General features: G+C 56.7%; 1 protein-coding gene across 1 annotated transcript; it reads left to right on the plus strand.

Annotated features, from left to right (window-relative positions):
* The first annotated feature begins 7463 nt into the window (after positions 1 to 7463).
* EMILIN1 (elastin microfibril interfacer 1) lies at positions 7464 to 14551 on the plus strand. Its single transcript, XM_049784173.1, has 8 exons — positions 7464 to 7743; positions 8521 to 8646; positions 9104 to 9318; positions 10430 to 12370; positions 12645 to 12761; positions 13589 to 13606; positions 13738 to 13875; positions 14193 to 14551. The coding sequence occupies exons 1-8, from the start codon at positions 7574 to 7576 to the stop codon at positions 14528 to 14530; spliced, it is 3063 nt and encodes a 1020-aa protein (XP_049640130.1). The 5' UTR covers positions 7464 to 7573; the 3' UTR covers positions 14531 to 14551.
* Positions 14552 to 14719: the final 168 nt, after the last annotated feature.

The following is a 14719-nucleotide window of genomic DNA, read 5'->3' on the forward strand; positions in this document are numbered from 1 at the left end:
TTGGAAGGGTGAGAAACAGTTCAACTGAGTTTGTTCTCAGGATTTCACTGGCTTTTTCCAGCAGTTCATGACCAGGGCTGCTGCATCTACAGCAGAGGAGCTTGGAGGAACGACACAGAGTGACAGACCTAGGGGAGAAGGAGGAGAAAAGGAATTAGACTCAGCAGAATGTGGGTTGGTGGCAAGCAGGGTCTGACTGGGTGAAGGGCCTCGCTAGTAATGACAAGGTGATCTTGACCGAAGATTTCATTTCAGAGGCCAGAGCAAGTTGGGCACTTGACTTGCACACAGCAGACACCAGGTTTTATCCCTGGCACTCCTACAAGTATATGGTCCCCCTACACGTGATTCTGGGTTTGTTGGTTTTGCTATATTTTGTGGGGGAGGTGGTCATACACAGTGGCTCTCAGGGGTTACTCCTGGCTCTGCCCTCAAAAATTGTTCCTGGCAGGCACAGGGGACCACATGGGACACCAGGATTTGAACCACCATTCATCCTGGATCAGCTGCTTGTGAGGCAAACACCTTACTGATGTGCTATCTTTCTGCCCCCCATTCCCAAGTGATTCTGGAACACAAAGCCAGGAGTAAGTCCTAAGCATAGCTGGGCATGGTAAACAACAAATTCCATTCCTAGGTGAGGCTGAAATTCATTATTCACTTGGTGACTTGTGAGTTAGCATAAATGACTCCATTTTGGGGCCTGTTTTTGTTTTACATTGAGGCCTCCCAAGCAATGGCTGGTGGCTAATCCTGCCACTACGCAGCCTGGCTGTGTGGACAAGGTACTCTGATGCTAGCTGGGCATGCTTCTTACTGGCGTCCATCAGGACTCTGGAGGGCATGTGACACCAGAATTGAACTGGAGGTTTTGTGCATTCCAAGCATATACCCTAACCCTTGAAGCTATCTTCCAGGCCCCTGTCATCTTGGTTTTAATAGAGGGAAAGGAAATCATGTGCATTTGAACAAAATTGGGCTGTGTGTGTGTGTGTGTGTGTGTGTGTGTGTGTGTGTGTGTGTGTTAGGGATTACTCCTGGGTCTATACCAGTGCTTCTCAAATAGTGGGGCTCGCCCCCCAGAGGGGGCTCGAGGCTCTGTAAAGGGGGACGCATTTGACCTTGGCAAACACTGTCATAACAAGCTAAGCCCCGTGTTTATGTCTCTGTATGTCTCTGGAGCTAAGAGTTGCTGTGTCCTGCTTCATACCTCACTTCGAAAAGCTATGCATTGCAAAATGTGCTCATTGGCGCCATTAATCCAGGCATCAACTCTGCTTAAAAAAGCAGCTCAAATTATTTTATATATTTTTGTTTTGCAGGTTAAAGTTTTTTTTTTAATAAAGATATTGGGGCCCAGAGAGATAGCACAATGGCGTTTGCCTTGCAAGCAGCCGATCCAGGACCAAAGGTGGTTGGTTCGAATCCCGGTGTCCCATATAGTCCCTCGTGCCTGCCAGGAGCTATTTCTGAGCAGACAGCCAGGAGTAACCCCTGAGCACCGCCGGGTGTGGCCCAAAAACAAACAAACAAAAAAAATAGATACTATTTGGGGCCGGAGAGATAGCATGGAGGTAAGGCGTTTGCCTCTCATGCAGAAGGTCATCGGTTCGAATCCCGGCGTCCCATATGGTCCCCCATGCTTGCCAGGAGCGACTTCTGAGCCTGGAGCCAGGAGTAACCCCTGAGCACTGCCGGGTGAGACCCAAAAAAAACCAAAAAAAAAAAAAAAAAATAGATACTATTTACAGTCGCGCAGAGGGGCGGAGGGGCGCAAAAAATGTTTTCTTCTTTCTAGGGGGGCATGACAAAAAATAATTGAGAATCAGTGGTCTACACTCAGGGATCACTCCTGGCAGTGCTTGGGGGACTCTGTGTGGTCAAACCAAATTGACCACATGCAAAGCAACATTCAATCCAGCCTAGGATTGGACATTTGTTCACAAATCTCTGTGAGTTTGACACACCATCTGGGTTTGTGTATCCAAAGCTCAGTTCACATTATTTCCCCCTCAGCCTCTGCCTACTCTTTAGACCTCTTGCAGAGAGAATTGGATAGAAAATGTTCCTTAGGCCCGGAGAGATAGCACAGCAGTGTTTGCCTTGCAAGCAGCCCATCCAGGACCAAAGGTAGTTGGTTCGAATCCCGGTGTCCCATATGGTCCCCCGTGCCTGCCAGGAGCTATTTCTGAGCAGACAGCCAGGAGTAACTCCTGAGCACAGCCGGGTGTGACCCAAAAACCAAAAAAAAAAAAAAAAAAAAAAAAAGAAAATGTTCCTTGGGTCAGAGCCATAGCACAGCGGGCAGGGCACTTGCCATGCATGCAGCCAACCCAGGTTCTATCCCCGGTATTCCAAGCATGGTCCTCCACGCATAGTCAGGAGTGATTTCTGAGTGCAGAGCCAAGAGTAAGCTATGAGTATCTCCAGATATGACTCAAAAGCCCAAAAAAAGAAAAAGTGAAAAAATAATGTTTTTGATTAGCTGGGAAACCCCAGGACTGAGCTCACAGCCCAGGCAGCAACAAGGGAATGAATGAATGGGGGAGGCGGGGTTACCGAGAACAGCCAAGACTGACAATAAGCAAGAGGAAAGCCCCCAACTTGAAATAGGTAAAGAATAAGAGCTTGGGGGCCGGGCGGTGGCGCTAAAGGTAAGGTGCCTGCCTTACCTGCGCTAGCCTAGGACGGACCGCAGTTCGATCCCCCGGCGTCCCATATGGTCCCCCAAGCCAGGAGCAACTTCTGAGCGAATAGCCAGGAGTAACCCCTGAGCGTCACCGGGTGTGGCCCAAAAACCAAAAAAAAAAAAAGAATAAGAGCTTGTCCTAATACCCCAGGGACTTAACCTTGGTTGTTGGCAGGCTCTACAATGCACTTTTTTTGGGATCACACTCAGTGATACTCAGGAATTACTTCTGACTCTCTGCTTTGTGCTCAGAAATCACTTCCAGCAGGCTCAGGAGACCATAGGGATGCCCAGGATCCAACCTCAGTTGCTTGCTTGCAAGGCAAACACCCTTACACACTGTGTATCGCTCAGGCCCCTTCAATGCAATGAAACTAGGTGGGTGTCTGCTGTAAATGGTCACCTAAAGTAGCACTGCCTATGTTCCTACACACACCACCAACGTCTCTTCAAACTTCACCCACTGCAGGCCGCTCGCCCGGCCCCTCAGGCCGCCGCTGAGAACTGCCTCACAGGCAGACGATCTCACTCACATTCAAGTCTTGGCTTCTAACTCTGGGACTAAATGAAACACAACTTACTGCAATTATTTTTCAAAGCCAACATTTTTGACTTGACACACTTAAAATAGACAACAGATTTAGAAACTTGGGAGGGGGTGGGCGCAGGCCTAGGTGACGACAGAGCAATGACAATATGGTTGGGATGACTTTTCTGGTCACCCTAAAGGGAGAGAAGGGAAAGAGGAGAGGAAGAAAACTTCTGGGGCCAAAGCAATAGCACATCAGGTAGGGAGTTTGCCTTGCACGCAGCCTACCCGGGTTCGATTCCCAGCATCCAATATAGTCACCCTAGCCTGCCAAGTCTGAACACAGAACAAAAAGTACCTCCTGAGCACCACCAATTGTGATTCCAAAACAAACAAACAAACAACAACAACAACAAAAAAGAGATAACTCATGGCAGGCAGGACCAGAGCAATGGTACAGCGGGGAAGGTTCTTGCCTTGCTCACAAGAACCCAGGTTCGATCTCTGGCACCCCATATGATCCTCCGAGTGCCACCAAGAATAAGAAGCCCTGATCGGGCCTGGAGAGATAGCACAGCAGCGTTTGCCTTGCAAGCAGCCGATCCAGGACCAAAGGTGCTTGGTTCAAATCCTGGTGTCCCATATGGTCCCCCGTGCCTGCCAGGAGCTATTTCTGAGCAGACAGCCAGGAGTAACCCCTGAGTACCGCCGGGTGTGGGCCCCCCCCCCAAAAAAAAAAAGAAGCCCTGATCACTGCCTCGTGTGGACCATTCCATCACTACCACTCCAAAAAAGAAAAAAGAAATCTCATGTCAAGAGAGGAAGTGGAGTGCTCCCTGAAAGAAGAGTGGGGTGCGCCCTACCCTGGCTTAGGAAGTAAAACTGATTCTGAGACCAGAATCTTCCACATGGAATGGGAACATTAGAGTAGGAGCTCTCCCCAATTCCCCCCCCCCCCCAAATAAAATAAAGCAGGATCTTCCTGATTGGTGCCAACTCCCTGATCTCTGGGGAGCAGCCATGATGATCCTTGCTGTCGGCTCCAGATTTTACTCAGCAGCCTTTTTTACTAGCTTTTCTCGAAGGCACCCTGATTGCACGCTGGGCCCTCAAGCAGATCCAACAGGGACTCAGACGGGGACTGTGAAGATTTGGGATCCATTCTTATGGCTGCCAGTTATTGTCTTGAAAGGATTTCCAGAATCTGGTGCCCCCACTCTTCCAACCACTCGTGGAAGAATTTTTTTCATGGCCTCTTTAGTGCTCTTGTCATTTTTTTTTTTTTTTTTTTGGTTTTTGGGCCACACCCGGTAACGCTCAGGGGTTACTCCTGGCTATGTGCTCAGAAGTTTGCTCCTGGCTTGGGGGACCATATGGGACACCGGGGGATCGAACCGCGGTCCGTCCAAGGTTAGCGCAGGCAAGGCAGGCACCTTACCTTTAGCGCCACCGCCCGGCCCCGTCATTTTTTTTTAATAGGTTGCTTTGGTTTTGGTTTTAGTTTTGGTCTTGGTTGTAGGGGCCACATCTGGCAGTGCTGAGGGCTTACCTCTTGGCTCTGTGCTAAGGAATTATTCCTGGTGAGCTTGGAGGACCCTGTGTGATGCCAGGGATCAAACCTGGGTTGGCTGTGTTTAAGGCAAACACCCTTCCTGCTGTACTATCACACTGGTCCCATCATCTTTGTTTTTTTTTTTTTTTTTTTTTTGGTTTTTGGTTTTTGGGTCACACTTGGCAGTGCTCCGGGGTTACTCCTGGTTCTGTGCTCAGAAATCGCTCCTGGCAGGTCCAGGGAACTATATGGGATGCCGGATTCAAACCACCGTCTGTCCTAGATCAGCTGCATGCAAGGCAAATGCCCTACTGCTGTGCTATCTCTCCAGCCCCATGGTCCCATTATCTTAAGCTCCTTTTCTCCAAATCAAATTCTTGGTTCCCCCAAAGATCCTCTCCTCCACCTCCCCATCCTGGCACAAATTTTGGCACCTTCCTTATCTGGCTCTGATCCCACTCATTGCCCCAGCCATTGCTATGCTCTTCCGTGCTCCTCTGTACTCTCAGTCTCCATCATCACTCTCACCCGCACCACGCCACAATGCCGGATGTGGAAGGAATTGGGGACACATAGTCAGCAGATTCCACCCAACTCTGCAATGAGCCATGGAATTTGCTCCAAGTAATAATGCTTTTATGAGGGGAAAAAGGGGGAACCCTAGGCTGCCCCCATGGGCCCTCATGCTTGGTTTCTTGTCCTCACTGGCACTTTGCTTTATTTATATATGTGCCCTACTCAAAAGTCAGAATTAAGCTCTGAGCCAGTCACCTGAGCCCTACTGTCACCAAGTGTCCCCTTGGACTTTCTGTCCCCATTTTTCTTGACACCAATAAGAGCCAACATTTATAAACCTGGGGGGGGGGTCCATGCCAGCCACCTTTTGAAATGCTTGTCACCTAACTCAAGCTTTGCAAATGAAGACAGGAGGGGGGAACTATGGCTATCTGCATGTTAGAGACGGAGAAACTGAGGCAGGCACCATGTTTCCAGCTTGAATGTTCTCTCTGCCCTTGTCCTGTGTTCCCTTCCACTATGTGGGTGCTCCCCCGGGCTCCTCCAACCCCCAGCAGCTGGGGCCTGACCTTTCTGCAGAACTCATCACCCATTTGCCTAGCACCCTTGGCAATGTCTCTCCTGCCTCAGGGGAATTTTCTGGCCCCTCCCAGCAGCCCCCCTGATTCCAACCTCTTGCTCTCTGCCCTCCACTCCCCAGGGTCTGCCCACGGCACTCTCATCTCCTCTCTGTCTCTGTCCCCAGTCCATACACATGGGGAACCACAGGCTCTTGAGTCCCAGCTGGGCTGCCAGATGGTGACGGCGCCCAGCAGGCAGATGCTGTCATCTCAAGAGGAGTTTTCCGGCCAGGCTGAGGGGGATGTGGCTGGGCTCCTTGACCACTACAGAAGCTTTGAGACAAGAAGGCTTCCTCCAGCCCCACCCAGATAGGGATCCAGGCCTCCCCAGGCCCCCCACCCGCTCCTACCCTTTTTGGCCAAGACAAGACCGATGATCTTGTGTTCCTTTGGCCTTTCTATGAACAAGGGTGTTGAGGCCCTAGAGATAGTACAGTGTTGCGCTATCTTGCTTTGCGCGTAGCGACAGTGTTTTATCTCCAGCACTGCCAGGAGTGATCGATCCCTGAGCACAGAACCAGGAGGAAGCCCTGAGCACTGTTGGGTGTGGCCCAAACATCACCACTGCCAGCCCCTCTCCCCCCATAAAGGAATGAGAGTTTTGGGGTCAGGGAGTACAAAAGACTTGGAATGGTTGGTTGAGCCTTGATACCACATGGTCCCCAAACATCACTGGATGTGACTCCCAAAAAAAGGCAGCTCCCATCTTTCGAGTCCTTCCTTCCTTCTTTCTCCCTCATTCCTGCCACTTAGGTCTCACTCTTGCTCTGGACTTGGGTGGCGTTGGACCAGTCATTAGAGTAAATCTGTAAACCTGTGTTGCATGCGTGTATATCTCTGCGTCTCTGTGTATCTTGTGTGTCTGTGTCTGTGGGGGCATGTATGTAAGCTTGTGTATGCGTTTATGACTGTGTGTGAATGTATGTATGTAAGTCTGGGTTCTCTGTGTGACTCTGTGTCTGTGGGTGCATGTGAGTCTGTGTGTATGTAAGTCCATATATACATGTGTGTGTGTGTGAGAGAGACCCTCTAGCCCATCTTCCCTTCCCGTGCTCCATCCTATGTCGGGTCCCCCAGGAGTGCCAGCCCTGTCCCCAGAGAGAAGAGCTCCTGCTCCCTGTCTACACGGCCTGCGGGGGCCTCCTGGGCGCTGGCCTGGCCCCACTCTCTGTGGCCCGTCTGAGACTGGCCGCAGGCCCGGCGGCAACTCCGCATTTCTCTTTTCCTCCCCCCCTTTCCCGGAGTTAACAAGAAGCAGATGTGGCGCCCGATGGTTGGAGAGGTGGGGGAAGGAAGGGGAGGCCGGAGCGCCAGCCAGACAGGGGGGAAGGGAGGGGAGCAAGGCGGGAGGCCAGGGCCCGCCCCAGAGCCACTCCAACAGCCGCAGGGCCAAAGCCCTGTCACCCCAGGAACGGTCATTGGGGAGGAGGTTCCCGAGAGCCCTGGGCAGGCCCCAGGACGGCATCAGACGTCCCTCAGGAGAGGAGAGAGGAGGAGAGAGGAAGGAGCAGAGGAGCCTCTGGAGGAGGGGAGAGGAGGGGGAGAGGGTCAGCCCGAGAAGGCTGAGGCTGGGGGCTGCAGGCAAGAAGCTGGGCCAGGTCCTGGCCACTGCTGTCCTAGAGGACCTGCCGGGATGTGCCTCTGAGGGCCACTCCGGAGCCCCCGCCATGGCCCCCCGGGCCCTGTGGAGCTGCTACCTCTGCTGCCTGCTGACCACGGCCGTGGGGGCCGCGAGCTACCCCCCTCGGGGCTACAGCCTCTACACGGCGGGGGGCCGGACACTCAGCCCCGGAGGACCCCAGGCCCAGAGTGCACCCCGGCCTGCCAGCCGCCACAGGTGAGAGGAGGTGGGGCGGGCCAGGAGATGGGTGTCCTCACCCCACTTGGCTACCCCCGCCAGCCTCTGAGTGCTGTGGGGACAAGAGAGGAAGCCCTCCGTCCATCTGTCTGTCTGTCCACCAGAGGCTCCTCACACGCCCATCTTCCTGCAGGGCGTTTTCTGGGGCTCTGAGAATTGTGAGGTTTCCCCATCAAGCCCTGAGGGAACAGCAGAGGGGAACCACCAAGTTGGCCCTCCCAACTCAGAGGCAGGGACCAGGCTTTCCTGCCCGCCTGTTTTCTGGGGGTGCAGCGCCAACCTCCCCCCACCCACCTAGACACCCCAAATCAGCTCCTGTGTGCATGTGGGGCCAGCATGCATGAGGCCTGGGGCCGGGTGGGGGAGCCCCTCATCAATGCCTCTTTCTCTGCTCAGGAGAGAGGGCTGGGCTCTCCGCTATACCGCCTGCCACTGCCCTGAGGGGTGGGTGGGAGCCAGGAGCTGGGGAACCCCTGGACTCAGTGTGGGCACTCAGAGAAGCAAGAGGCAGCCCCTCCCCTCACACACCCCTGTGAGACCAGCTGTGGTGGGTGGGTTGCGGTTTTCTACTCTCACCTCCTGGCCCAGTCCTGAGTGGACTTTATGAGCATGGCGGGGACGGGACTGGCCCCGACAAACCTGAGCTCCCCAGGGCCCCCTTATTTCTCACCGTCCTCCATCCCCTCTGTGGGGCCCCCAGACCCCTCTCTGGACATGGGTCCAGGGCCCAGGGCCCAGATGTGCTGCTTCCCGCAGGAATTGGTGTGCCTACGTGGTGAGCCGCACGGTGAGCTGCGTGCTGGAGGATGGCGTGGAGGCCTTCGTGAAGCCGGACTACCAGCCCTGCGGCTGGGGCCAACCTCAGTGTACTCGCAGCGTCACGTGAGCACCGGCGCAGGGTGGGGGTAGGGGGTTTCTGGGGGGCTGGGTCACGCCAGAGGCGAGTGACAAGGGGCACCTGCTGAGTCAGCCGTGATAGCAGGCAGAGGCTCAGTTGGTCTTCAAGTGACTGTGTCCAGGGGACAGTGGGATGGGGAGAGGGGTGGCAGCTCACCTGGGCTGCACTCCCACAGCTCAGGTCCCTTCTCTGGCTCAATAAGAGGCGAGATTTCTGTACAGGACAAAGGGAGGAAGAAGGGGCTTGGCTCTGGGCCAGCCTGCTGACAGCTGTCAACTGAGCGAGGCCACATGCTGGACAGAATCGGGGGGGATCCAGGCAGAGGAGGCACAGTCCTACTCTCACCCCCAAACCCGGCCTCCAGATGCTTATCTCTGAGGACAGGGACTGGGTCCCCCATGGGCCAGGGAGATTCCCAAACTCCTGCTGCCTCTCACACAGATACCGCAGCTTTCTCCGGCCTCGGTACCGTGTGGCCTACAAGACAGTGACGGACATGGAGTGGAGGTGTTGCCAGGGCTACCGTGGTGATGACTGTGCTGAGAATTCGGCCCCTGCGCTGGGCCCTGCCGTGGCCACCCCGCCCCCCCGGCCCTCCCGCCCCAACCTCTCCGGCTCCAGTGCCGGCAGCCACCTGAGTGGACTTGGTGGGGAAGGTGAGTGTGGGTGCCTCTGGGGAGACAGATGGGGACAGTGAACAGAGAGCACCTCGGATTCAGAGGCAGAGAGAGGAAAGGGCAGAGGGAGCCAGTAAGGTCCCCGAGTGAATATGTCTGTAAGCATATATAGTGTGTGTGTGCGAATATGTGTGTATGTGTGTGCATATGAATGTAGGCATACCTGTGTGTGCCTGAGTCTACGTACGTGTTCTGTGCTGCAGAAACTGAGACCCTAAAGGGAATGTGCTCATGTACGCCCACGTGTGGCGGGAAAACTTCCTCGTGGGGGAACAGCTGCAGGAGGCCCCGGGCCTAGCTCCAGAGTCTGGTCCTTAGGGGCTCTGCTTGGAACTACAGCTCCTAGCATGCAGTGCAGCCCTCTCCAGCCCCCAACCCCTCACAGGCCCCCGGAGACTGCAGGTTCTACAATGCCACTGTTCCCACTGCCTTCCTGTGTGCTGGGCACTGCGGATGTGCAGCGTTGGCCAACCAGGGAGATGGCTGCCCAGGCAGTAATTATGGAAACAGGAACTTCCGGCAGACTTGCCTGTCCAGCCAGGGCCCTTGACTTTCCCTGGAGCCTTATTTGTTTATCCCAGGAATAGCCACTAGAGTGGAGGGGTCTATGCACCCCCCTCCGTCATGTTCTCACTTTGCTTGCTCAGCCTGATGAGGGAGGACAGATAGTATCATCCCCGTTCCACGGACAAGTGTGTCATTTCCGGAAAGCGAGGCAGCACCGTGGACAATGGAAAGGGCTTGGCTCGTGCTCAGGACGCAGTTTTGACATTGGCTCGGCCACTTACTAATCTTGTGCTCGAGGCCCAGTTACAGAAGATAGCTTCTCTCTCTCTTTTATCTGCAAAATGGGATGCACTTAAGGGATCAGCCCAATGGTTGTAAGACAGTTACAAAGGAGAAAGATTTGGTACCACACTGGGTGTGGACATCCATTAATGCATTTTCCTCCTGTCTCTGCTGGCCCAAAGCTCCTAACTTCTCACCACCACCATCCCCATGAGTGGCCAAAGTAGCCTCCACCCTCTCTGGCGTGGGGACGGGCAGGAGGAGGTGGTCACGCGACTCTGAGCCTTTACATCTCTGCCAGGTCCTGGGACATCGGAGAAGGTGCAGCAGCTGGAGGAGCGAGTGCAGGGCCTGACCAAGGACCTGCAGGGCCTCCGAGGCGTGCTGCAGGGACTGAACGGGCGCCTGGCGGATGACGTTCAGAAAGCCGTGGAGACGGCCTTTAATGGCCGGCAGCAGCCTGCAGACGCCGCTGCCCGCCCAGGCGTGCATGAGACACTCCACGAGATCCAGCGGCATCTGCAGCTCCTGGACAACCGCGTCTCCACTCATGACCAGGAGCTGGACCATCTCAACAACAACCATCACGGCGCTGGGGATGGGGGTGGTGATGACGGGGCCCGTGGGACACCAGAGCAGGCCCGGGGCCCTCCCAGCCCCTCCGAAGGGCTGCTGCGGGAGTTGGAGGTGCGGCTGCAGGAGTCGTGTCCAGCGTGCGTGACGGGGCTGGACAGCTTCCAACGGCAGCAGCAGGAGGATCACGAGCGGCTGCTGGCCCTGGAGAAGCTGCTGGCCTCAGTGGAGGAGAGGCAGCGGCAACTTACCGGCCCGGGCCTAGGCCCCCGGCCTACGCAGGAATGCTGTCCCCCGGAGCTGGGCCGCAGGCTAGCTGAGCTGGAGCGCCGGCTAGATGTGGTGGCCGGCTCGGTGACAGTCCTAAGTGGCCGGCGAGGTGAAGAGCTGGGAGGCGCTGCAGGGCAGGGGGGTCATCCCCCAGGCTACACCAGCTTGGCTTCCCGCCTCTCCCACCTGGAGGACCGATTCAACTCCACCTTGGGGCCTTTAGAGGAGCAGGAGGAGACGAGGGGGCCTGGCCGGCCGGGAGGGCTGGTTCGCTGGCTGCCCTCAGCTGCCCGGGGCCAGCTGGAGAAGCTGGAGGGCCAGCTGGCCAACGTAAGCGGGGTGCTGGGTGGACGGCTGCATGCCCTGGAGGACCAGGTGACTGGGGCCGTGCAGGCATGTGGGCAGCTCTGCTCCGGGGCCCCGGTGGAGCAGGTCAGCAAGGGCCTCCGTGCTCTGGAGCACAGGGTGCTGGACAGCGAGGGGCAGCTGCGGATGCTAAGCTCAGGCTTGCACAAGGTAGAGGCTGCTGGAGAGGCCCGGCAGGCGGTGCTGGAGGGGCTGCAGAGGGCCGTGGGGCATCTCCAGAGCCGGGCAGATGCCCAGGAGGAGGTGGCAGCCGAGTTGGCTCTGCGGTTGAACATCACAGCCACACGGTTGGGCCACTTGGAGGCCCTGCTGCAGGCCCGTGGGGACGAGGGCTGTGGGGCCTGTGGAAGGGTACAGGATGAACTGGGCCACCCGCGTGGTGACGGCGTGGAACGCTGCCCCTGTCCACTCCTGCCTCCCCGGGAACCCGGAGCAAGCTCTGGTACCGGGGGACCGAGCCGGGGACCTCTGGACGGCTTCAGTGTGTTTGGGGGCAGCTCAGGCACGGCCCTGCAGACTTTGCAGGGTGAGCTCTCAGAGGTGATTCTGACCTTCAGCTCCCTCAACGACTCCCTGCACGAGCTGCAGACGGCCGTGGAGGGCCAGGGCTCCGATCTGGCCGACTTGGGGGCCACCAAGGACCGAATCATCTCTGAGATCAACCGGCTGCAGCAAGAAGCTTCAGAGCATGTGACCGAGAGCGAGGAACGTTTTCGGGGCCTGGAGGAGGGACAGGCCCAGGCCAGCCAGTGCCCCAGCCTCGAGGGTCGCCTGGGTCGCCTGGAGGGCATCTGCGATCGGCTGGACACAGTGGCTGGGGGCCTGCAGGGCCTGCGCGAAGGCCTCTCCAGACATGTGGCTGGGCTCTGGGCCGGCCTGCGGGAAGCCAACGACACCAGCCAGACTCAGGCGGCCCTGCTGGAGAAGCTGCTGGGAGGGCAGGCAGGCCTGGGGCGGCGGCTGGGTGCCCTCAACGGCTCCGTGTTGCTGCTGGAAGACCAGCTGCATCAGCTCAGCCTCCAGGACCTCACTGGTGAGGGCCTGGGGTCCCCTTCCAGCCCCCTCTTTCGCCAGCACCTCTTCCGCTTCCTTCTTGCTTGCCTAGCATGAACTAGATATCCTGTGTGTTTGCTTTGTCTCAGATTGCCCAGTGACTCCCAGAGGTCTGAGGGTGGAGGGGGGTGGGCCACACTGCCAGCCTGGTGTCCAGCATGATGGCAGCAACCTCTCCCATCCACCGCATCCATTACTACCTTCTAGAAACTTCTGTCTGGCTCCTCCCCTTCATCTTAGCTTTGTCACTGCAGGGCCTGCAGGTGAGGCTGGGCCCCCAGGGCCTCCAGGACTGCAGGGACCCCCAGGTCCTGCTGGACCTCCAGGATTTCCTGGCAAGGATGGACAACAGGGACCTATGGGGCTGCCCGGTACGTTGCTGAGGTCCTGCCTACTGCTGAGTGACTGACACCCCGCCCCCCTCTCTGGGCAGCCCAGGCTTGGCACTTTGTTCTGATCTTGACAGAGAGATGGGGAGGGCTCGAGAGATAGCATAGTGGGTAAGGCATTTGCCTCACATACGGCTGGCCCAGACTCAATCCCTGGCATCCCATATGGGGGTCTTGTGAGTCTGCCAGGAGTGATGTCTGAGTGAAGTAACCCTTTAGTGCCATCAGATATGACCAAAAAAAAAATGGAAAAATGGGGAAACCAGGGGCTGGGATAGCTACTGTGTAGGGTAATGGGAAATGCAGATATACTAAAGACCCAAGTTGAGGGCTAGAGAGGAAGGCCTTTCATGCTCTGAGCCAGGTTCAGTCTCCAGCATCCTATATGGTCCCCTGAGCCAGGTCAGGAATGATCCTGGGGTCCGGGCGGTGGCGCTAAAGGTAAGGTGCCTGCCTTGCCTGCGCTAGCCTTGGACGGACTGTGGTTCGATCCCTCGGTGTCCCATATGGTCCCCCAAGCCAGGAGCAACTTCTGAGCGCATAGCCAGGAGTAACCCCTGAGCGTCAAATGGGTGTGGCCCAAAAACCAAAAAAAAAAAAAAAAAAGGAATGATCCTGGAGTGTTGCTGGGTGTGGCCCTCAAACAAGAAAGATCTAACTGAGCCCACCTGGGCTGTGCAGGGTTTGGGAAATGCCCCAAGTTTCTCTCACCTGGAGCCCCCTTTGCAGTCTGCACAGCGCCTGTGGTACAGGGAGCCACAGACGTTTGTCAAATGGCCAGGGCTCACTCTCCCCTTCTCCACCCACAGGTCCCCAAGGAGAACAGGGTAAGTTCCCCTCATCAGAGACTGGGGTGGGAAGTGGGAGGGCAGCTGACAGAGATGGATGGGAAGGGGGTGGCGGTGAGGGGCTCTGCATGGGACCCCAACACTCACCCATAACCCCCACTTCCCCGCAGGAGTGGAAGGAGCACCTGCAGTCTCTGGGCCCCGGGTGGCCTTCTCAGCTGCCCTGAGCCTGCCCAGGTCTGAGCCGGGCACAGTGCCCTTCGACAGAGTCCTGCTCAATGATGGAGGTTACTATGACCCTGCCACGGGTAAGCCTGAACACAGGGCAGTCCCGGGAATCTGCCAGGCTGCCAGACCTGCTTTCATTCTTCTCTTGGCAACTCCTGAATCTCGTTCCCTGAATGGTCCTATACTGGGCAGAGCCTGGGCGGGTGTGGGCTAGGCCGTCCTGCCCTTTAGTGGGGCACACCCCCCTCCCCCCCCCCCCCCCACACACATATACCCTGCCCTCTGCTGGGCAAATGGAAATGTCCTATTCCACGTCCTGCATGCCCAGGAATTTGGGGACAGGCTCCTCAGTGCTTGCCTGGCCTCTGCCACTGACCCCCAGCCTTGCCCCTCCTAGGTGTGTTCACTGCACCAGTGGCAGGGCGCTATTTGCTGAGTGCAGTGCTAACCGGTCATCGGCACGAGAAAGTGGAGGCTGTGTTATCCCGCTCCAACATCGGGGTGGCCCGCATCGACTCGGGGGGCTACGAGCCTGAGGGCCTGGAAAACAAGCCGGTGGCCGAGAGCCAGCCCAGCCCAGGTGCGTTGGGCGTCTTCAGCCTCATCTTGCCGCTGCAGGCCGGGGACACAGTGTGCATCGACCTGGTCACCGGCCAGCTAGCACACTCGGAGGAGCCACTCACCATCTTTAGTGGAGCCCTGCTGTATGGGGACTTGGAGCTGGAACAGGCGTAGATGGGTTTGAGGACCCTTTGAGGCTGGGGTGGGTGGGTGGGGAACCCCAGGCAGTAGCCTCAAACGGGGTGGCTGTCATGCACCGGACCCAGCACTGCACAGATGCACAGATGCCATGCATGGCTGGTCAGAGCTTGAGACTAGGGGGGATCCCTTTGTCCGGATTGCATTGTGGGCCTGCTGGACTAT

The sequence above is a fragment of the Suncus etruscus genome, chromosome 12 (assembly GCF_024139225.1).
Source record: "Suncus etruscus isolate mSunEtr1 chromosome 12, mSunEtr1.pri.cur, whole genome shotgun sequence".
Classification (NCBI taxonomy): domain Eukaryota; kingdom Metazoa; phylum Chordata; class Mammalia; order Eulipotyphla; family Soricidae; genus Suncus; species Suncus etruscus.

What these genes read in the sequence shown, in the direction of transcription:
- EMILIN1 (XM_049784173.1), top strand. Translation starts at nt 7,574, where the DNA reads ATGGCCCCCCGGGCCCTGTGGAGCTGCTACCTCTGCTGCCTGCTGACC. An exon ending in CAGTGTACTCGCAGCGTCAC is followed by an intron (nt 8,647 to 9,103) that starts GTGAGCACCGGC and finishes CCTCTCACACAG; the next exon opens with ATACCGCAGCTTTCTCCGGC. An exon ending in TTACTATGACCCTGCCACGG is followed by an intron (nt 13,876 to 14,192) that starts GTAAGCCTGAAC and finishes TGCCCCTCCTAG; the next exon opens with GTGTGTTCACTGCACCAGTG.